Here is a 24366-nt window from a genome sequence, read left to right on the forward strand (position 1 = left end):
GTAGGTTAACTATTTATATGGTCCTTGAATTTATCGGTTAGGGTTATGATTTTGAGAATAATTTATATTTTGTGTTGTTCTTTTATGGTAGTAATTTCAGCTAGCCCATCCAAAAAAAAAAAGGGGTGTGATATCTGATTCCACACACCCCTTTTTCCTTCTCCCACACCTTTTTAGTTTTTGGATGTCTGATAAGATGAATTGAAGAAGATCAACGGACATAAATTAACAAGAGGTGTGTGAAAAGTAAAAACAGGTGTGTGGATAGCACAACCCCAAAAAAAAATAAAAAAATTCTTGGCTCCGCCCTTGCCCTAAACATCAGACAAGACACAGGATGCCTTTGTTGAATCTCAACCTTTTTAATCTGACTTGCAAATGTAAGTCAAGCAGTTAGCCAGAACAATGTGTCTGTCAATGAGTTCAAAATAGTAACATTATTCTCTCTCTCTCTCTCTATACCTGCATCCACATAATTTTATTCATTCGTTTTACGAATCGTCTCTATCCGTTGTTCGTAGTGACTTATGTATTGATTGTGTGATATCTCCTATGGCAGGTGAACTGTAATGATCTTTGGGTAGCGTCGTCGGATGAGCTGAGAATGAAAGAAATTATGGCTGGGAGGCTACAGGAGGACATCGATCTGCTCATAATCGCGACGCTTGTTGCCTTAAGGATGGATCCATGCAAACGACAACCTGTGACATTTTTTCGTCGCAAGGAAAAACATACGGCATTTTGGGGCAAGTTGATTTGTCACAGTACAACATTGAGAGTTAGAGAAGTAAAAGATAGGACAGATGAATTACCTTCCCTACGCTTTTACCGGAATGGAGATACTCCACAGCATCTGCAGCCTGACGGACACCCAAAAACTGTTTCGGGTCTAAAGAAACCTATAAAATTGAAGGCATACGATCAGGAGTACCAAAGGACTCCCTAACTTACATGCATATATGAACATATGTAGTTACATTTACCTTCAGCTTTCCCTTGGAGAATAGATGAACTAGTTTATCCAGATGTTCTTGCCAAAGGTGACTAATGCATTAAGAAGAAACCAGCCTGAAAATATGAGCATTGTTAAATAAACATTTGCTATCTATTGATGAATTCACCGAAAAAAAATATTTGAATGCAGCGTCAATTCTCAAGCAACAGATCCCACGAATGGATCAACTAATGACCCGATTATAGTATCCCAGTAACAAAAACAGTTAAAACTTAAGGGGCGCAGTTTCGTATCCAGCAGCTACATACCACAGTTTGGCATTTCGCTAAAATCTTTTTGCAAATTCCGGGATAGTTTGACGGCTTCCACCCATGCTCTCCTTGATACTGAGACCATAATGAATCATGTCAAAGGAATCCTAAATCCACCAACATCAAACACAATAAAATTCCTGAGCAGACAAGAAAATCCAATTATAATTGATCTTAAACAAAATCCAAATCTTGAACAAACAAGTATAAACCGAACAAGGAGAATATGTTTCTATAGATGAGCCTGTACATCCCAGAAATCTTTTACCAGCTCGACAAATTGTTTAAGACTGCTAATTGGAGCTTACACTGATTTTTACCTTTAATGGCGGTAGACAGGATGTGTGTTGGATTGCATATATCTATAGGTGGGGATATCCACACACCGCTTTTTCCTTCCACACATGCCTTTCAATTTTCTGCTGTCAGATCAAATGAATTGAAGAGGACCAAGGGATATAAATTAACCAGGGGTGTGTGGAAGGTAAAAAAGAGGTTTGTGGATAGCACCACCCTATTGATATACAATTTAGATAATCAATCCTACCAAAGTTTCTATTGTTGTCCGTACTATTACAACATATTTGCACATAACCCAAAAAGAAAATCGAAACAAACGTTTTGGTCTATTCAGTTTTTTATTCAAAGTCCGCATATCAAATGCCACGAAAGACAATATACTCGGATCATAACGTTTATGCTTGCATGAATAAAGAACCTGAGAAATCATTCCGATCACAACGAGTCGTCCGTAGACCACCAGAGCATTCAAGCATAAATCAAACATGTCACCACCAACAGACTCATAGATAATATCAACACCTTTCGGAAACTCAACCTGCAAAATTTTGAAAGTTATCAAGGATTGCATTGCTCCTTTAACTACATCAGATTCAAAAGCATTTAGTCATTCATGGTGGTTGTTCCTTTATCGTGTGTGGATCCATGTGATAAAGTGACATTCCATTTAGTTCAATTTAAACCTAAGTGGGGATGACAAAAATGTGTTTTGACATAAGTGAGTGTTCCGACTGCATTACCAAACCATCTTCAGCAACACATGTAAATTGGAGATGGAAAACCTGATAAAACTGTAGAACCATACAAGCTTATCACTTACGAGTCAAGGTTACATCAACAAAATGGAAGAAATATATTGGCGATTACCCAGTGCCAGATAATAATTGACTGAGTAATTCTATAATCTAATGCCAACTTTAACAAGCCTCCTAACTTTGTGAAACTTGGATGCTTGAGTCAGTAAATTCAAAATTGTACTAATCTTAAGAACATCGCATTTGATCACATGCTTAAAGTAAATATTGATCTGAGGAGTCTTTGAAAATAAAAATCACTAAGAAATCGGGTAAGATACAGTCGATATTATTAGCTGGACCTGGAATCTGGATTAATTCCATATTGCATCACATCAAAGAAGTCATGAGTCCCTTTTCAGCATACAGTTTTGATATCTTCAGCTTTATAGTCAATGACTCGATCAACCCCCAATTCTTTCAAATGCTTTGCCTTTTCTGCACCTCCACAAGTTGCAACCACAGTGTTTCCAGCAAGCTATGCATATAAAAGAATACTAAGAGTAGTGTTTGAGCGAAGAAAGACAAGGTTGGCATCAAACAATGTCAGAATTAAATGGCACGAAAAAACATTTCGGTCAACGTTCACCAAATTTGGTGGGTATTCAAGAGATAGAGGATGAGGCTTTTTGCCCCAGAATTTCGTCCCCTATTGATGTCAACGAGTTTGACATGCTAAAACATTAGCTATGCATCAGCAAAATTTAGACAGTGCATACACTGATCTCACAAATAGCCATACACCCTGTGGAATCAAACAAAAAGCATGCATATAACAGAGAGCTATTTCCACATTTGAAAGAAAACCTGGGCTGCAAATTGCCCAGTCCCTCCAGCGGCAACAGTGACAAGAACTATTTTCCCAGATTTCATTTGTCCCGCCTAGAGGTGCAAATAAAAGAAAGTGTCAGACAAGTAGAAATGTGGCGTCTCATTGAATAATTTAAACTATTAAAAACAATGAAGGCTACCAAGAATATAACACATAATTACTAGAAAAGTATTAGAACTCCATTGGACGTTATCATCGAATAATCACCAAGGATTCGGCCAAAAAAAACTATACAATTCTGATACAAAAACACGTACATGTGCACTAACATTTTTTAACCACACATTGTTCTGTGACCACACGCCTTTTCTAGAGCGATTGATGCAGTCAGTCCTGAAGTAAGCATAGCGACAACTTCTGGATCTGGTCTTTCCACAGGAAGGATGTGTTTTGAAGGTACCTAACCATGTTGAAAGCTCATCATCAATTAACCTAGTTATTGATATAATAAAGAAAGACATGAACAAAAATATAATAGAATCATTTGGTGTCATGAATTAGTGGAAACTTGGAAACATGTCTGACATTTAAAAATGAAAGCACTCCTCAGTTAACATAGAAAAGCATGTTCTCCAGATAGTGTACCATCGCAAATTCGGCATAACTACCAAAACTCATGACTGCAGCAGGAGTTCCGACTTGCAAGTTAGTAACAGATTCCCCTGCTGCTGCATTTATCTCCACAGCCTGCAACAGTGAAACAGATTTATCAACTAGACGTGACAAATAGCAATGACCTTAAAAATTTATAAACCATCATTGCACAAGTGATTGTTATGTCAAAAACTATGTATCTTTGGGCACCTCAAAACCGCAATCAAATGGAAGACGGGCCTCAATATCTTTGGTTTTGCCACTGAAATAACATCATGAGCTGTAGTTTACCTATGAATAATAAGTCCTTGTTAGAGCATATGTTTATTTTCTTTACAAAAGGAGACAGGTTCTTCAACATCATTATACTTGGTAATAATTATAACATAATTAAAAATTCAAGATCAGAAGTATTTAGACTCCTCCTTAGATCATTCCCTAGCCCCATCCCATCTAATTATACTAGAGCATCCCTTCTCTGTATAATTAGCACTTTTTCTCATCAAAGAAGGTGATACACCCCACACCGCAGCCTGTTCAGTCTATTTGTGTAGACTGTAATCCAGTCTTGGGACCATGCCAAAGCAAGTCCAATAGAGCCTGGCCAAGTAATCATATGCCTTAACTTTTACTCACTAGAATACCTGAGGGCCACTTCCCCTAGTAACTCGTCATCCAGTATATGACTAAGTTCAGTCCAATTTTAATCATGTCATCAAAAGAAAATGTGCATGCATCATAAATAAAGAAGAACAGATATGGCCAATACAACGTTTGATAATACAACAGAAACTATGAAAATGAAAACTTAGAATCAATAATTCAAGGGAATTCCGATACTTACATCACTAGCATTGACACCAGCATATATTATTTTCACAAGAACGTTGTGTGGTTCAATGGGTAGTCTCAATGGTGCGCGCACTATGGAGGTAGCTTTACGAAAATTGTGACTCAAGGTGTGAACAACTCTGAAGAAAAAGAATTGTGATTAGCTACCAAAAACTAATAACAGATCACTCACATTCTTTCAAGAGTTAATTTATGCTTGCTTCTGCAACCTAATGCTAATCAAAACATGAGAAAGATTTGAGCAGATGACAGTTGAATCATGATGGGAAAATTCTTGAGACGACAATACCAAAGATACGGTTTATAGCGAGCATTTTACAAACAAGCATGGCGAAGCTTTTAGAAAGTTGCTCTTTCACAGTTCGCAATCAATTGAAATCGGTAAGTCAAGTGCAGAAAACGGATACAATGACCAGAATTATGCAAAGGCTGATGAATGCAAAGCTTCATTTTCTGCCTATACCAATAAAAGTATTTATTTGACAGATTGTTAGTAGGAAATACTGTACCATCTTTACCGAATATCATAATTTTGTTCTAGCCAAATTCAACTTACAGATTTACAATAAGATATGTTTGTACCATACTTGACCAACCCCGAAACTACTGAGCACCGGTCAACGTTATACCGTCAAGGACCCAGAAGAGTTTCCCTCCAACCAAGAGGCCAATCACAGCGCGACACGTGTCGACATCAAAAGCCAATCATAGCGCGACACATGTCAACATCAGAAGCCAATCAAAACACGACATGTGTCAATGTCAGAATGAAACTAGAAACTCTCTTCTATAAATAGAGATCATTCTCTCACAATATTTCCTAATGTCATTTGTACTAAATCATTCACTAGTACTCACTAAAGGAGAGCTTGAACCTATGTACTTGTGTAAACCCTTCACAATTAATGAGAACTCCTCTACTCGGTGGACGTAGCCAATCTGGGTGAACCACATACATATTGTGTTTGCTTCCCTATCCCTATCCATTTACATATTTATCCACACTAATGACCGGAGCAATCTAGCGAAGGTCACAAACTTAACACTTTTTGTTGTACCAAAATCCTCACTGATTTTGTGCATCAACAAGATATATCCAACCATACATTATAGTATGGTAAAGAATCACCTAAGAACTGATATCATTCTCATAAAGAAAGGAGGGAAAATAATGTTTGATGCATTACTACTCACAATTCTCAAAACTTTGTGGAAGTTGAAAACTGAAAGGAGCCTTCACCGCAACTCTTTTCCTCAAACTTGAATGGCGAACCAAGTATTTTTCTTCTTCTGCGGGAGTTGGCCAATATTCCATGCCTCTTCGATTTGTAATCCATAGGCACGAGCCAGCTTTACTCTCATCAGTAATAAGCTCAAAAGCACCTAGAAATACAATGCAACAGCTTGGAACTTGAGAGCTTATATGACAATTATAAAATATGATTGACCTATCAGAGATTGCATGATTTGAGATGAAACCTTTATTTATGTAATAATCATGGAATTTTCTGAAACCCGGAATTTTAACATTGTGGGCCAAACAATGTCCAAGAACCATGTCAGTCAGATGGTACACAGCTACATTTGCTAAAAGCTAGAAAACCTATCCAATTGCCTTGCTGAAGGTTTTGACCATTTGACTTCATAGAGTTGAGTGGCAAAGGATTGACTTCACCAAGTACAGGCAACAAAACAATTCTGAAAACACCCCTCCCGAACTATGAGGCTAAACACCATTCAAAAACTAAAAAATTGAAAAGAAAAAATAACAAAACAAAATAAAAGCCATAATTTGAACCAAGCAAAGTATCCCTAACTTGAAAAATGCATCGGTTATCTACATGGAATCATTTAAACAACCTAATGTAAAGTGAGACATAAAAAGCATCATTGCGGCTAGACAACTGTTTCTGCAGATCAGCAGAAGATTTCTTGATGTCCTTTTTGATATATTAGGGTATTTTACAAGAGGAGTAAATCCATGAATATGAGGTCCAACAATCCAAACTTATCATTAAAATTCACATCCGCAGATGATTGCTAGAATCACAAACTTTGTCAAAGAAAAGAATTCAGTAAAGCAATACCTTTTACCACCGTTTCCATGGAAACATAGCCGTCCATTAGACTAATGAATTTAGAACCTACCTTTGAACCGATCTTAGTTTCAACAAACTGCATCAAAAACGTAGGCAATAGTGTTTTACTAAAATATTCCTATGCATTTGCAGTCTTATATAAGTTACTATCTTACTTCAGGACAAAGCACATTGATGCAAATCCCTCGACGTTTGTATGGAACAAGAGATCTGGTAAACAGAACAACCCCACGTGCACAAGCATAGTTTTATGATGAATAATGCATGAATGAAAATATTACTGACAAAATATATGCATGCTAGGTGTACTTTAGTTAATCGGTATCCGTTGATACTCAAAGAAAAGGAATAAAGTGACCAAAAGAAGAGTTTTAGAGAACAAATCCGGACAAAGCTGGTACAAAGAACAAACCTTTGGAGCCAGAGTAGATTGGATCAGTATATAATGGGTAAAGAGCCGCGGAAGACACCATATTGATAATTACACCAGGCATTTTCAAAGCTTCCATAGTTTTAATCTGTTTGGAACATAGTTGATTCATTAAGATACGCTAATGTAGTCAACAGAGGAAAAATACCGTATGGATCTTAATTTTCTTTCAAGAGATCAATAATGAAGAAATAAGATAAAGAACAGTTTATCATCACTTCAATAAGCCTAAGTTGAAAGTCTTTTAAGCAAAAGTCAGAGGGAACAACCAGATATTTAACTACTGGGAAGAAAATAGGAACCACAGCAAAGGGGGCACAAACTTAGAAGAAAATATAGAAACGTGCAAAACTAAAGATGATTCAAAAGGTGTCTCTATCAGTAAAAAAAAACGCAAAATCTACCATAGTCTTCTTAGACTGATGAAACAGCTTATCCATCCTTTCACAAAATCACTTTCCAGTCTAACAAGTGGAGTTTTTTTTCAAAAAGTAAATAAATAAATTATAATAATACATACCACCAGTGGTATGATGGACAACTGAAATTGTATAACATAGCAGTAGGACCTTCATGAATTAACAAAAGGTATTCCTATGTTACGAAGATAGGAATGACAATATATCCCCTCAACATTATCAATTAAAATTTGTTTGGAAATAATTGCTGATAAGAGTTTTTGGTTTTCGGGGACATTACAAATTACAAGTATGTCAGGAAAAAATAGTCAAAGTTCAAAGCATACCGCAAGGCGAGTGCAATCAATAACCGCCATCAGATTCACATTAATTGTTTTTCTCCAGGTATGAGTACCATTGGTTTGATCCTTATTAAACGGTATGGAAGTAACAATGCCTGCACTGTTTATACAGATATCCAATCCTCCAAATGTCGCTAAATGCTTCTCAAACGCAGCAGTTATATCTCCTGTCCATGATATAAAAAATAAGTTAACTATCTGAAAGGTACCATCTAAATCCAAATTGATATAAAAGCCATAAAGGATGAATGAGAAGAGAACCACTTAAAGTTATAAGTTCGAGAGTGTGAAATGCAGATACATGCGCAGATTGGCAATCACGGAAACATGATTAAAAACAAAATGGGTTTTCTTTAATCATTTTTTTATATCAAAATTCTTTAATCATGGCTCAATAGACTCTCATGAAATGTGTTTGATATTTTTTGGCCTTGCTGCTAATGTTTGTGTCGTGTTACAGAGTAAGCATGCTAAAACTTATAAATAAACACAGTTCAGGGCAGAAAGACGACATCACAAGTCTAAGTTCACAAATCTTTATCATACAATATAAACCTTCAGCAACAATAGAAAAAACAGTTATTCCATTCATTCACAGGATGGTTGTACAAACTGTTCACTAACCAGTGTTTGAAACGTCGCATTTTACAAACACAGCAGACGGGAAACCAAAATTGGAATGGAACTTGGCATTCACCTTCTGAACAAGGGAGGCAACTTCCTTTCCCTTTTCTTCAGAGAAATCAATGAAGGATTTATTTTGAAAAACATGTTCATTTGAATAACATCTATAGCATGCAATTAACAATTAAAGGCGGAATCATGCTTGCATGCACTCAAAAACAAAACATTACCATGAAATTCAAAGCCTAGTAGATTGGTGAACCAATAATCAACTCAAAACAAAGTGAGTTGAAATTAATACCTTTGTAGATTCCTCTTTGCATAAGCAAAGGCTAATCACCCAAAGAGATAGGGGCCTTCATTCCTTGCTTCTTAGATCCATGGATTTGGATGGAAGAATAGGTTTCTCCAAGTTCCCAAAATAGGGAACCTCTAAGTCTCTTCACCAAGGTTTGATTGTAGAAGAAATAAGTGACCTTGGAGTAGTAGGATTGCTAGATGTACCCTCCAAGGTGTTAGCTTCTTTAGAGAGAAAATGGAGAGACAATTCTCACCCATTTTCACCCAAAATAAACCCTTAATCACATTAATGAATATTTGGCTATAAAGTCATTTATATAGTCACTTCTTTAAGTGACCTAAACAACCAAAACCCTAATTCATACACATATGGCCGGCCATTTAGGGATTTATGGGCTTTTGGGCTTTAATGAATCTTTATTCATTAAATTGTCATACAACTTAAGTTAATGGGCTTGACGTTCGAAGCCCATTGGGCCTTAAGGTCCAAAACTATCCCGAAGTCTTTAACGAACTAATTCGTTTGATTAATTAACATATTAATTAATCCTTGCCATAAATAAATGATTAAACCATTTAATCATTCTTACTCATTTCCGTTTAATCTTCAATCTCTACCTTTTATGGTGTGCGATCCATTAGGTTCCTTTTAGCGAGGCAGTGGGCGATTAAAACAATTTTACATCGATTGTGAATTGAAACAATTTTCAATTCTCCCTTTAGTGGTTATACACGTATAGGGCTTCCACAAACCATGGTTGACGCCTAGCAGCATGTCATGGTTACCCAAGCTAATCAGAAGAGGTTAGAGAACCTATTCAGTTCGGGATTACAAATGCAATACGGTCCTTCTCTAATCTAATACTCTTGACCACATTGTTTGGTATGATAGTTTATTTACTCATGTCTACTATCCAATGTGAATCGTTTGCTTATATGATTTCCTTGAATGTGATTTGGAATGCATTCATACTCTGGCCAGAGATTCCAAATCATATCATAGAGTATTCTCCCTCAACTGTTTGAAGGTTAGAGATCCCTTGTTGCGCATTTACTTGTCTCCATAGCTAAGTGGCTTAACCCCAACGATGTCGTGACACCCCTAGGGGGTGAATTAGACATAATCAAAGATTAAGGACTTAACCACAAGACAACTGTGATGCCTCAGGTCAAAGGACTACTTTGCATTATCCCAACCATGAGTTCTCATGTGACATGGAATATAAGAACTCTTCGTTGATCACGTTCAGTGAACTCATTCTCTTATTGAGCACCTACGTACTTGTCTTGATGTCACACACACCAATGACTCGAGACTAGTCACTCTCCCTGAGAGAAGACACAGTACGTACTGATCTTAACGGACTGTCAATGCCCAATTGGTAATCCTATGATCAGGAACATTTAGGATGTGTCTACGAAAGAATGGTCTCATTAATCTAACTTCATTAGATTGCATTCTCCCAATCACATATTCCTTGGACTTTATCGTTTAAGCATATAACATTTATATGAGACGACTCAAACAATAATCTTTGCCCTTTATATGTTAAACTAGATTAGTTTAACATTTGAAATGTCCGTAAAGTATCATCATATGATTGGTTTTAGGGCACATTTCCAACAATCTCCCACTTGCACTAGAGCCAATCAGCATTGGTCATCAGTGATGATACCTCTTCTGTAGTCATTTCATAAATGGCTGAGTAGTAGGCCTAGTCAATGGATATCTATATGTGTTATCCACAGAAGCAACCTTGAGAATAACGACGTCACCATTATACATGATTCTCAATCATGTGGTTCAGTCTCTCATTTGTGTTCGGATCTTGATGAGACCTTGATTCCCAGGCTTGAGCTATCGCCCCATTAGTGTCATACACTTTCTGGTTGGAATCGAATAGAGAGTTCATAAATGAACTTTCCCATCCAAACAACATTGTTGTAAACTTCTATATGGCAATATATCTTGCATTCATAATGGAACACACTAAAGTCATTACTTTAATGTTTCCATCCAAATATCTCTTTAGTCATAATAAAGAGATATTTGTTTATCTCTTCATTCATAATGAAGAAACATCCAATGATGGATTAGATTCATAATCTAATACATTTACGCTTCCATTACGTTACTCTAATTCTTCCTCGATCTTTGAGGAATTTATCCTTTAGTATTTCTTAAATACTTAAGGACTCACTTGACAGTTGCCATGGTTCTGATCCTGGGCTTGTATTGATATCGTCTTGTACCGTTCTAGGTACAACTCATATCAATGTTTTTCATACAATATGAAATACATAAATCACCTTTCTGCTTATGCATAAAGGATTCAATTTACGCATTATTTCTATGGGAGTCAAAGGGTACGTTCCCTTTGAGAAGGGCAACTTGCTAGTCTCACTAGAATCGTCCTTCTTATTGAAGTTTATCATCATATGAGAAACTTCCTAGCATCCATTGTCTATTATTAGGGATTGATATAATCCAATTATATCATGAAATATATCATTATAGATTTCCATCCCATGTATATAGACTATATCTCCCATATACATTCTATCGTCATATAATGTATTAAAGTCATAACTTTGACGAAGAAGTATTCTTTTCATTTCCAAAATTAATATATCATATATACTTAAATTTTAGGAACATGATTAACTCCCACTAATCTTTTGAAAAACTCGTAAACAAAAGATTCATTTACATCTTGATGAGAAATCAAACGATTTGATCCTTTTTTCCTCATAAAATGCAAATAGCTCCCACTAACTTGCTAAGATCCATGATGGATGGATCTCTACAACTTACATGTCTTGTGATTTATAGTTTTGGACATATATTATCAAGACTATCTTAATAATGGTTTCGGAAACCCATATTATGTCAAAACATTGAATCACCATTTTAGTTGTAGCTAGCAATCTTCGAATTAATTGAAACCAAGCCTATCTCAAAGATGGTTTCTTCAAAGTCAACCATTCTCTTTGATTGTAGTTACCTTAAGCTACCAATTAGCTATCAAGGTTTCATTATTTCGAGTCAAATGGTACTTTACCATTTCCTTGAGTATATATCGTATATGCACTCAATGTAGTCATAAGGATTTTCATTCTTATCGACTACCTTGGAGCTTGTGGTATAGGAACTAGGTTGTTATATTTGTTGATTACTATCTTGTCTCTCAAAGAACCCATTCTTTGAGTTTTATCTCTCGTTCATTTGCTTTTAGGCAAATCACATTGTAGAATTACAATGAACTACCCAACAAAACAACATTTGTTAGTTGGTTTATAGAAGCGATATCCAAAAGTTATTTTAAGGATATCCTACAAGATTGTTATCAAACAAATATTGCTTATTAGCACACAACCCCAAATCTTTAACATGCTTAAGATTTGTCTTTCTTTTCCAACTACATCTTATGGAGTCATGAAAATATTGGAAGATCTTCTAATTGACAATCATATTGTTTTAGAAGTATATATCCTATATATGGGTAATAGATAACATTTAACGAACTAAATCTTATTCAAGTTCGTTCTTCTCCTAATGGAGAAATACATTATCTTATGATGCTATTTTCCTTGATATCTTTCAAGGAAACTTTTCTAAAGTGTTACCTTTCCTTGGATCAAATCTAAGGAGGTAAATACTTTAGATGTCTTACTCATCAACTTACATTACTTGAATTCTTTGAAACATTTTACAAAGTATTCGGACTTGTGTTTATTCAAAATAAACTATAGTCCAACCGAGAGTGATCTTCGGTGAATGTTATTCAACATGAGTAATATTATGTTTGTGGACAAGTGCCACTAACATTTAAGTGAATTAACCTCAACAACTTTGTGATTCTTTCTTCTTTCCAAAAGAATAAAGATTCGAACATTTCGCCTCTATACAATTTTAACAAGAAGGTATTGGATCCGGATCTAACGATCCAAAGCATCCTTGTTTCACCAACTCGTAACTTATGTTTTAGAGGTATCACAATTTAGTTGGGATTAGTCACTACCTTGCAACCTTTTGGGTTTTAAGCATCATTATATTCTAAACAGTTAACACTACCATATCATCTCTACTATAGAGACAATCAATTAGATTACTATAATCCAATTTCTTTGGTAGTTCATATGAGGAAGTAAGTACTATCTGCTTTCGCAGAGATCTATATCTTATTCACGTTCCGTATGTGAAGCACCTTTTCTTCTCTCATATATCTTCTACTTCTTATCAGTCACACTTTTACAACGATTTGTAAAACATAGTTACTAATACGGAATCATACATTCAAGTAGAAGAACCAACTGTTTTGAACTATTCAAGAACAATTTACAACACCTTCGAAAGGTGTGTTCTTGACACTTGCAAGACATTTCTTGCAAATACCCCTTCCAATGTCCATCCTTTCATAAAGAAAGTTTGTTCCCTTGGAGTTATTTATCTTCTTTATTTGACTTTCACCTTTGACTACATTAGTCATGGTCCCTAAACTCCCACTATCTCTCTTGAAACCTTTTTCAATTGTGTTATACACATCAAACAATTTGGAGAGTATGTGGTTATTGTTCACTACATAGTTTACCATAAACTTAGTGAACCATTAGGATAGGGAAACAAAGGTAAAGTCCTTGCCTAGTTTCCGTCTCGTTAAGTGGTTTAACACTTCAACACTCAATGATTCAAAATCATCATAAGTCCATGTTAATGGACTATTTTTGTCAACCAACCATTATGTTCTAAACATAATTACAAACTTTCAAGAGTTGTACAAGGCAACTCTCATTTCTTCATACAACATTTGGAAGTGAAGAATCATGGCACATTAAGTGTCCAAGCCTTTGTGCTTTCTTCTCAAGTTCCTTGTTCATGTAACAAAGAAACAAGCACTAAGTGTTTGCATTGATTAAGGGTTGTTCAAAGCAACTCTTATTTCTTCATACAACAATTTGTAATTGAAGAATTATGACATTAAAAGTGTTGTCCTCTTTATGATAGACCTTTTTCTAACATATTCTTCTAATGATACATTATCAATAGGAAGATTGTGAGGATGAGACTACTTAGGTACATTTACAAGCCATTAAAGACAATCTATGGTTTTGTAGTACCAAGTCCGTAAACTAAACGTTCGGCTTTTATTTGTCAAGTGTTGGATAGCGTTTGCAAATATATTGGTAAACAAATACATAACGAATATAAATTGATTGAATTTAAGCCATTTGATTCGGGTCTTTAAATCAAAATAGCACCACCCACTATTTTTGGCAAATTCCATATCCCTCATTGGAATTCGAGAGTTTTGGATGAAACTCTTAGTAGGTTATGGGAAGCTCACTATTACCAAGCCCACCTCAGAAGAACTCCATATTGGCTAGCAACAATAATAATGAGAGAGTACGCTTACTCATTTGCAACTAATGCAAGTACCCATCTCGTTTGGCCTCTAGAGAATGATGCCTCAGAAGAACTCCATATTGGCACCATTGCACTTAGTTAAGTCGTTCCCACCATGCTAGTTCAAGTAGGGGTTCAAGAATGGCCTCAGAAGAACTCCATATTGGCCACACTCGTTGCCTACCTTTCACTTCATCATATGTTTATAGGCTTCTCCTGAATGTAAGCACATACTTTGCAACCCCAGAACTGGACGAATACATTTGTACGAGTCACAAACGATTGAAGCCCACCACGGTGGAAGGCCACGAAAGAGTGTTCTAAGCACTCTCACGCTTATCAACTTAATAATGGTTTGGTTGAGGGTTTTAGGTCTCATCTCATATAAACATACATTTTAATCTCTATTAAAACTATTTTGGTCCTATTACAACTATTGGTCCATATGATTGTTTTAGTTGTACATAATACTCCCACTATGCTTTTAAAACGGTTTTTAAAGCAAGAGCATATGTTACTACTAACATAAGGTTTGCATTCATTTGATGGACTATATAGTTGCCTTAGGGCCTTAGGATGACTATGAACCTTTGTTTAGATTCAACACGAGCCTTGTGTTGAATCTCGGTCTAGGGATGGAGATTGATTTTAGTTACGCGTTTAATCACATTAAGGCGTGTTGTCTTAGGGGCGTTGGACCCAATTACTTCATTTTCATGCATATCAAATAAAGCAAGAAAGAAATACTTCAAAGTAAAGGATGAGCTTATGCTCATTACAACATTTGCATAAAACAAATTACCTTAAAGTAAAGAAGGACTTATGCCCTTTTACAACATTTGATCAAATCAAATTACAACCAAAATCTAATCTACACATTCCCATGGTTCAAACAAATTTGAAACGCCTTTCACATAGCTCAATTATATTAGGCTTAGGTTCATAATCATCCTTTAATTAATTAACGTTTTAACTAATTAATTGAATGCAACATTTTCATTTGGTTTTTGTATCCATAAAATTGATTTAAGTGGAGCTAAACAAAATGAAAATCCAATTCTCATTTAAAGAGACAAAACAATTTTGTTCTCATCCTATTTGGGCCATCATGCAATAACCACAACTTTTTGGGCCATATTGCGAAATCATAAACTTTTGGGGTCACTTTGTAAAAACACAAAAGTCACTACTTCATGTAAATACAACTAGAACCCAAAATTTAAATAAATTCAAAAACTTCATTAAAGGAGCAAAACAATTTGTCCTTTAGCGTTTTTAGGCCTTAACGTCAAAACGTAAACTTTCGGGTCAAAGTACAAATACACAAAAGTATCAAAACTTTATGTAATTGCATAAAAGCCCCAAAAATACCCTATTTTATTAGGGTGGCCGGTTTTTAGGGATAAAAATGAGTGGTGGGTGTTTTGATTTATTAGTTTTGTCAAAAACAATCAAGTAGTGCTTTCACCTTTCATAAAATTAATATATGTTTTGATGATTGATGTTTCCATCATCATTTATACAAATATTTAACACTTTAAATACTTTCATAAAATTAATATATGTTTTGATGATTGATGTTTCCATCATCATTTATTCAAATATTTAACACTTTAAATACTTTCATAAAATTAATATATGTTTTGATGATTGATGTTTCCATCATCATTTATTCAAATATTTAACACTTTAAATACATGATAAATCATTTGAAAAACATATAACATAAACTTTATGAAATATTCAAAACTTTGAATCAAAACACAAAACCTTTTTGTTCTTGGCAAGAACATCAAGAACAATGAAGAACATCCATGAAAACCCATAAGAGCTCCATGAATGTTTTCAAGCCATAAAACTCAAATTTTCATCATTCAAAATGAGGCTAACATCCTAGGGTACTTAGGGGTTCCAAAAGTCACCTTAAAACCATTTTAACAAGACAAACATGAACCCAAAAAATCACCCTTTGGATTTGGCCGAAAATTCCCAAAATCATGGCACCAAATTTTAGCTCCAATATTCATCCTCATATGAACTACATCTACAACATTTGAGATGGCAAATTTTCAAACAAAATTTACATTCAAAGAAGCAAGAATAAAGCTTGTAACAATTACAACTTTTAAATCATAAACTTATGAACTACAAAACCCAAAAGGATTCACCAACTACTAGACCTAGGCTCTGATACCACTTGAAGGATTTATTTTGAAAAACATGTTCATTTGAATAACATCTATAGCATGCAATTAACAATTAAAGGCGGAATCATGCTTGCATGCACTCAAAAACAAAACATTACCATGAAATTCAAAGCCTAGTAGATTGGTGAACCAATAATCAACTCAAAACAAAGTGAGTTGAAATTAATACCTTTGTAGATTCCTCTTTGCATAAGCAAAGGCTAATCACCCAAAGAGATAGGGGCCTTCATTCCTTGCTTCTTAGATCCATGGATTTGGATGGAAGAATAGGTTTCTCCAAGTTCCCAAAATAGGGAACCTCTAAGTCTCTTCACCAAGGTTTGATTGTAGAAGAAATAAGTGACCTTGGAGTAGTAGGATTGCTAGATGTACCCTCCAAGGTGTTAGCTTCTTTAGAGAGAAAATGGAGAGACAATTCTCACCCATTTTCACCCAAAATAAACCCTTAATCACATTAATGAATATTTGGCTATAAAGTCATTTATATAGTCACTTCTTTAAGTGACCTAAACAACCAAAACCCTAATTCATACACATATGGCAGGCCATTTAGGGATTTATGGGCTTTTGGGCTTTAATGAATCTTTATTCATTAAATTGTCATACAACTTAAGTTAATGGGCTTGACGTTCGAAGCCCATTGGGCCTTAAGGTCCAAAACTATCCCGAAGTCTTTAACGAACTAATTCGTTTGATTAATTAACATATTAATTAATCCTTGCCATAAATAAATGATTAAACCATTTAATCATTCTTACTCATTTCCGTTTAATCTTCAATCTCTACCTTTTATGGTGTGCGATCCATTAGGTTCCTTTTAGCGAGGCAGTGGGCGATTAAAACAATTTTACATCGATTGTGAATTGAAACAATTTTCAATTCTCCCTTTAGTGGTTATACACGTATAGGGCTTCCACAAACCATGGTTGACGCCTAGCAGCATGTCATGGTTACCCAAGCTAATCAGAAGAGGTTAGAGAACCTATTCAGTTCGGGATTACAAATGCAATACGGTCCTTCTCTAATCTAATACTCTTGACCACATTGTTTGGTATGATAGTTTATTTACTCATGTCTACTATCCAATGTGAATCGTTTGCTTATATGATTTCCTTGAATGTGATTTGGAACGCATTCATACTCTGGCCAGAGATTCCAAATCATATCATAGAGTATTCTCCCTCAACTGTTTGAAGGTTAGAGATCCCTTGTTGCGCATTTACTTGTCTCCATAGCTAAGTGGCTTAACCCCAACGATGCCGTGACACCCCTAGGGGGTGAATTAGACATAATCAAAGATTAAGGACTTAACCACAAGACAACTGTGATGCCTCAGGTCAAAGGACTACTTTGCATTATCCCAACCATGAGTTCTCATGTGACATGGAATATAAGAACTCTTCGTTGATCACGTTCAGTGAACTCATTCTCTTATTGAGCACCTACGTACTTGTCTTGATGTCACACACACCAATGACTCGAGACTAGTCACTCTCCCTGAGAGAAGACACAGTACGTACTGATCTTAACGGACTGTCAATGCCCAATTGGTAATCCTATGATCAGGAACATTTAGGATGTGTCTACGAAAGAATGGTCTCATTAATCTAACTTCATTAGATTGCATTCTCCCAATCACATATTCCTTGGACTTTATCGTTTAAGCATATAACATTTATATGAGACGGCTCAAACAATAATCTTTGCCCTTTATATGTTAAACTAGATTAGTTTAACATTTGAAATGTCCGTAAAGTATCATCATATGATTGGTTTTAGGGCACATTTCCAACAATCAACAACTGTCACAAATATTGCCTTCGTTGCCAGAGCTAAGCTAAGAGCTTTTCCTACACAGAAAGAGCCCACAAAATCACTAATAAAAACAGCTAGCAGCACGGCACCAAACATATTGCTAAAGAAACTGCAAGTCTACAATGAAAGTCAATTGTGTATGCACTTGGTAAGCGGTTGCGTTAAGAATTCGACTGGAATTGAAGGCCTCATTTGGTGTTTAAGATCGGATTGGAATCGATAACCCTCTAAATTCAAGGTAAGCCAGAACTCAGAAGGAAGAAATGAAAAAACTATGTCCAACTTGAAGGTAGGAGTTGGATTACTCGTCAAGAAAACTTACCCACACCAAAATGGGAGGTATGGAAAACATAACTTCCCTTCACGTCAAATCCCCTCAAAGTGAAAAGTCATTCAACTCTACCTTCACTATAACTTGAATACAACAGATTATCCCTACCATCCTGGACACCAAACGAGGCCGAAATGTCCAATTCCATAGCAACTTAGAAAGTGTTTGACCAAAGAGTTATGGATTTGGAGATTTCAAAATCAAATCTCTACAACCAAACACAACCTTTATAGAGAATTTCAATCTTTGTTCTTGCAAATTTTGACAGTTCCATGCGCGCGCGCGCGCGCACACACACACACATATACACACACGTATATATGAATGAAAAAATGAGATGGTTTTACCGATTCCAGAGGCTCCACCAGTGACGAGAGCTGATAGGCCTGGTTTCAGCTCCATTTCTCTGTTGGAACTGACTTTTGAATTTGATCTGTGGGTTAGTGGTTCAGAGATGGAAGAAGAGGATGCAGACTATGTACGGAGAAATGAGCAAAATATTTCGAGTTCGGTGCTTCCTTTTTACTTCCGTTTCATTGCTTTAGTCGTCTTTTCGTAGTGGCGCGACTTGTTCGGTGACACGGACAAAAGCGAAGGAAGGGAATGCCGGCCTCAGAGGAGAGAAAGAGAATGTCTATTTTTTCATGGTTTTTTTTTTTATTTTTTATTTTTTATTTTTTTTTATTATGTAGATTAAAATGGTCGAGATTTGGCTAGACTTTACAATGAGTTAGTAATAATGTAATTTAAATTCATCTTTTGTGAGAATTGAGAATCTAAGTGAAGATGAATACTACCAGAACGTAGTCTAAGTGGCCATTTGTTCAGTTTTAGTTTAGGGGGTAATACTAGAGTCATCTTCTACCGGAATCAAATTTTACGGACCATCTAATGTATTCGGTTGATGGTTAGAATTTTTTTAATTACTAAATAAGAAATTCAATTATCAAATTTAAAAAAATCCAATGATAATTTTATATTTTGATTGTTAATGACACACCCCGATCCTAGAATCAAGGCGTGATGGCCGTCACGTGGGCGAGAAGTAACCAAAAGTGCGATGCGGAAGCAAAAGATAAAAGAAATACAAAGGAATAAAAACCAACTACTAGCAATAATATCCAACTAACATGCTAGATTGAGTTTAAGTGTGAAACACACATATTCAGAGCATAAGTACTAAGTACAGTCAAGTAGGACCATAACTAAATTACAACACCCGAAGGTGAGTCCTACATTTAAGTAGTCTGTCAGAATGCCGTGGAAATCCTCGTGAGCCTCCAACACTACTAACTAGAACCTGAACGGGTGCAAAACAAGATTGAGCGGGTCAGTAAAACAAAGCTTTTCGAACATATTTCATTTAACAACATTCTAACCCCTTACTGTAAAACCTATATACTTTCCCAGAAAATAGTATATATATATATATAACCATATAACAGCAATTAACTCAAATCACAAGTCTTTAATACTTTTCAAGAAATATGCCATGCTATGCTTCAAACATGATAAGGATGCATCAATATAACAGGTGAAATGAGGAATCAACCGGAGACCCTGCAGCTGTCATGTACGGTTAATTCTATAGCTCAATATCCAACCTAACCGGAGTCACCACTGTGACTTGTACAACACTACTCTGCACATAAATCGGGACTACCTGAAGTAGTCTGTACGATAAGAATGGTGTAAGAATACGCTCTAGTGCTTCTCTCATCAACAGCTGTATAATAATCGAAAGTCACCTACAAGTCGGAACCACCTCTAATGGTCTGTACGACATGTCGGAACCACCTCTAATGGTCTGTTCGACATGCACCTACTTGGATCCAAGGTGAGCGTGTGGTGCGGGGTGAATAATATAAGCACTAACACCAGGGGTGTAGGTTATGAGCTCTCAACACAATTCACATCATCAATAAACCATATGAACAATATAATACTCACCTGATACTCACCTGTGCGTCCACAACACTATTTCACATATATGCATCAAATACTAATTCATATATTTCATATAATATGCATGCACGGCATTTTAAAACATACTTTCATTTATATTCAATTTCTGGAAAAAATCAGTGGTATATAGGTATAAACAGAAAATAACTGCCCACTCACTGGTATGTCGAAGGGTCGTAACCCCCGTGACGCCCTTGAACGCGCTCGTCCTCGGGATAGGTTTCACCTATATGTGAAACAACTATAAAAACGTTATTTAAAGCACATAACCAACAATACGTAATAACTTCTCATACGATGCTCAAATTGGGTATATGAATATACCATAGTGACTTACTCGACGTCACGGACGTCGGGGTATTTTTAGAAAACAAATTCAATGCCGCACGCGCCCCCACGCGCGTCACCCCCTACCTCCAGTCGCCGGACTGGTTTCGCCGACGACGGAAAAGTCGCCGGTTTCTGGGTTATTTTCAAACTCCTTATTCTTCGTTAATTCTTGATCAGATCATATTTATATATATTTTTACTTCGATTTCACTCGTCTTTTCTTAGTTAGTTCCTTATATTTTTGAGCTATTTACGTTATTTTTGTGTTTATAAGATTTGATATGTTTTGTAGAAAGAATAAAGAAAAGAAAAGGAAAAAAATAAAAAAATAAAAGAAAGAAGAAAAGAAATGAAAAAAAAATAAAGAAGGATAATGAGGGGGGATCCAAGAGAGACAGGTGGGCTGTCTGTGACGAAAAAGAAATAGTTGCGTGGGCAGCTGTGTGATGACAGTCAAAAGCTAGGGTGAAAGCTGCTTTGCAGCTGGTCAAAGGGAATAAAAATAAGCTGGAAAAGTGGAGGGCAGCCTGGCTGCCAAAGTGAAAGACATGCGCATAATAAAAGAAGGAAAGCACTGCATAGTGGGGGTCTGGGAGCGGGAGAAAGGGGCTGCCCTTTGGGCAGCTCGCAGAGACGCAGGAAGGAGAGAAGGTCAGCAGGAACGCAAGGCAGTGTGACAAGGGGGGAAGCTGCCATTTGGCAGCGTGAACTGAAGAGAGGGACTGACAGAGCACGTACTGACGACGCAGTGAAGCTGCACAGCAACAGATCACCTTCTTTCGGTTTAATCTTTCCAAACTTCTATTTTATTTCTGTTTTAATAATGTGTAATTAAATTTATGTTGGCTAGAGGTTAATTCAAAGCCATGATTTATATTTATAATATGAATTGATTACCTTCGGTTGTGATTTCATAAGTTGTGAATTCAATTTACTTATCCGTTCGTATAAAAACTGATTTGTGTATGTTGGTTGAGAGTGCACGCTTAATTTACATGCATGAATTTGATGCTAGAATATAAGTGAATTTCACCTAATCGTTATGAACTTATATTCACAAGTAGTGAAGGTTGCTAGTCACAATCACGTTAAGTAAATTCTTGGCATAAGTTTCATGCAAATCATAGTAACGAGTGCCTCGTCAATGCTTATGTTTTTCATAGAACTTAATGATTCTTGCTTGTATCTCTATTATGCAATTCATGTAGGGAACTTGTAGGGAATGTTTTGGATTGTCGTATGCAATCATCCAACCCAATAACTTGTGGAAAAACTGAGGGTTAATTAGTGCTGTTCACGGTTAATCTGGAGTATTGAAATTCACAATTTATTAAAAGAACAACTGAAAATCAATTTAGGTTGCTTATGTGTCATGTGTGGAGAAGAACCCTCTAGCTAGTCCGTCATTTATCATTTTACCTTAATTTTATGTTTTTGTCAATTCTGTAATTTAATTAAGTTTAATTTACTTTTCATCAAAACCAAACACCCATCCATTATTAAATTATATTATTTAGTTAGTTTTCTTTATTGTTAGTCTTTTAATTTAATTTCCGTCCATTTCAGTTCCTAGTGTTTAATTTAATTGTTTTCATTATTTTGAGTCATTTTAAGTGTGTTTCGAGTTATTAGAGTTTTTAGCCTAGTTTTGTGTCCTTGAGTCTTATTTAATATTTTTAAATTAATTTAATAGATTAGCAATCCCTCCTAATCCCCGGCCTAGAACGATACCCTACTTACATCTATACTACAATTGTCAAAAAGAGGGTTTAATTTGTGTGTCAAGTAATTCTCGCATCAATTCTCAACCATTTTTTACGAAATTTACACTAAAATGAAGCCCTAAGCATGTAGAATCCAAGAAAACCGGCCAACTTCGAACACCTTGCGATCCCGACATCCAAAACCTTCAAACTAAGTACTCCGAGCTTCCTTGGGACCTCACTAAGCTCCCTGTAGGCTTAGAATTCCCTGAAAACCAACATTTCACGTGTGCATGAACAGTGATTTCAAATTGGGGTACAGTTTCAACGTGATTTCGAGGGTTTCCAGTTCTAAAAATAGTACCATTCGATTCAAGAGGTTGCAAGGATGAAGGAACTCACCTTTTTGACGTCGATCTATGAAGTTTTAAGGGTTTTGGTTCTTGTCCGTACAAGTTCGAAAGGAAGGGAGAAAGAGTGAACTGAGAGGGAGGAGAGAGAGCACGGGGTGAGATTATGTGTCCCGTGTATGTGTGGTCCACCCAAAACAAACCACAATCTAATTTTTTTTAAGTCCCTAACCACACAAAAATGTATACAAGTTTAATCCACTTCCTTTAATTTCCAAGAACTTAGGAGAGTATGAAATATTCAAATAAACATGTCACACATACCATAGCAACCTTTAAGGGCAATTCCGTCATTTCACATCCATGATAAATGAAATTTCGGGACGGGCTATGACAATCTACCTTCCTTATAGAATTTCATCCTCAAAATTCATACAACACTCACTCCACTAATACTCATAAAACAACCTTGGATACATCTCTCTCATTCGATCTTCTGTCTCCCAAGTAGCTTCTTCTAGTAAGTGGTTCCTCCAAAATACTTTTACCAAGCTCACTGTCTTATTCCTTAGAACTTTGTTTTTCCAATCCAAGATAGTTACTGGTTCCTCATCATACGTCAAATCCGGATTAATCTCCAAAGGTTGAGGAGGAATCACATGTGAATGATCTGAAACATAATGTCGAAGCATCGAGACATGAAACACATTATGTACCTTAGATAACTCCGGAGGCAACTCCAATATGTAAGCAACTTCACCAATCATTTCAGTGATTTCATAAGGTCCTATGTACCTAGGACTTAGCTTGCCTTTCTTTCCAAACCGCACTACACCTCTCCAAGGTGACAATTTCAAGAATACCAAATTACCCACATTATAAACTCGATCAGTAACATGTCTATCTGCTAAACTCTTTTGTCGATCCTGGGCTTCTTTCAGGTTAGACTTAATCACCTGAACATTTTGAGTAGTCTCATCCATAATTTCTGGGCCCTCTAGCACTCTTTCGCCCACCTCTGACCAACACAATGGTGTACGACAAGCTCTACCATAAAGTGCCTCAAATGGTGACATACCAATGCTGGATTGAAAACTATTATTGTAGGCAAATTCCATCAAGTCTAGGCGATCATGCCAAGAATCACCAAACTGTAACACTGAAGATCTTAGCATATCCTCTAACGTCTGAAGAGTCCTCTCTGATTGTCCATCGGTTTGAGGATGATAAGCAGTGCTGTAAAGCAATTTCGTACCAAGAGCTTCCTGAAAAGCTATCTAAAACTTAGAAGTAAATCTTAGATCTCGATCAGAAATAATATTCACTGGAACTCCATGATACTTCACAATCTTCATGATGAACAACTTAGCCAATTTATTCAGGGGATACTTTTCTCTCACTGGAATGAAG

General features: G+C 36.1%; 2 protein-coding genes across 7 annotated transcripts; both read right to left on the minus strand.

Annotated features, from left to right (window-relative positions):
• Positions 1-286: 286 nt before the first annotated feature.
• Positions 287-19199, minus strand: LOC103430056 (uncharacterized). Of its 6 annotated transcripts, XM_070807087.1 has the most exons (17): positions 18956-19199; positions 18256-18312; positions 8552-8668; positions 7913-8094; positions 7150-7255; positions 5833-6021; positions 4631-4757; positions 3997-4077; positions 3778-3879; positions 3497-3592; positions 3168-3242; positions 2663-2838; positions 1985-2104; positions 1264-1341; positions 984-1068; positions 813-899; positions 287-701 (listed from the first exon to the last, which is right to left on the minus strand). In XM_070807087.1, coding segments are annotated over exons 1-7 (708 nt in total). In that variant the 5' UTR covers positions 19011-19199; the 3' UTR covers positions 287-701; positions 813-899; positions 984-1068; positions 1264-1341; positions 1985-2104; positions 2663-2838; positions 3168-3242; positions 3497-3592; positions 3778-3879; positions 3997-4077; positions 4631-4755. The 6 variants fall into 6 exon arrangements, with proteins under 6 accessions (XP_070663188.1, XP_070663187.1, XP_070663192.1 ...); XM_070807086.1 differs by having other exon boundaries at positions 2663-3242; XM_070807091.1 differs by lacking the exons at positions 287-701; positions 813-899; positions 984-1068; ... (6 more) ...; positions 3997-4077; positions 4631-4757 and adding an exon at positions 6726-6813 and having other exon boundaries at positions 5891-6021.
• On the minus strand, positions 1045-4641 carry LOC139187665 (uncharacterized). Its single transcript, XM_070806171.1, has 11 exons — positions 4631-4641; positions 4431-4472; positions 3997-4048; positions 3778-3879; positions 3497-3592; positions 3168-3242; positions 2728-2838; positions 2307-2357; positions 1985-2104; positions 1264-1341; positions 1045-1068 (listed from the first exon to the last, which is right to left on the minus strand). The coding sequence occupies exons 1-11, from the start codon at positions 4639-4641 to the stop codon at positions 1045-1047; spliced, it is 762 nt and encodes a 253-aa protein (XP_070662272.1).
• Positions 19200-24366: the final 5167 nt, after the last annotated feature.

The sequence above is a fragment of the Malus domestica genome, chromosome 10, assembly GCF_042453785.1.
Source record: "Malus domestica chromosome 10, GDT2T_hap1".
NCBI classification, from domain to species: domain Eukaryota; kingdom Viridiplantae; phylum Streptophyta; class Magnoliopsida; order Rosales; family Rosaceae; genus Malus; species Malus domestica.

What these genes read in the sequence shown, in the direction of transcription:
- LOC103430056 (XM_070807087.1), bottom strand. Translation starts at nt 19,010, where the DNA reads ATGGAGCTGAAACCAGGCCTATCAGCTCTCGTCACTGGTGGAGCCTCT. An exon ending in ATTTGTGACAGTTGTTGATT is followed by an intron (nt 8,669 to 18,255) that starts GTTGGAAATGTG and finishes CCTTCATTGATT; the next exon opens with TCTCTGAAGAAAAGGGAAAG. An exon ending in TTGATTGCACTCGCCTTGCG is followed by an intron (nt 7,256 to 7,912) that starts GTATGCTTTGAA and finishes TGTTCCAAACAG; the next exon opens with ATTAAAACTATGGAAGCTTT.
- LOC139187665 (XM_070806171.1), bottom strand. An exon ending in CATTTGATTGCGGTTTTGAG is followed by an intron (nt 3,880 to 3,996) that starts GTGCCCAAAGAT and finishes TCACTGTTGCAG; the next exon opens with GCTGTGGAGATAAATGCAGC. An exon ending in TAGCGAAATGCCAAACTGTG is followed by an intron (nt 1,069 to 1,263) that starts GTATGTAGCTGC and finishes TCATATTTTCAG; the next exon opens with GCTGGTTTCTTCTTAATGCA.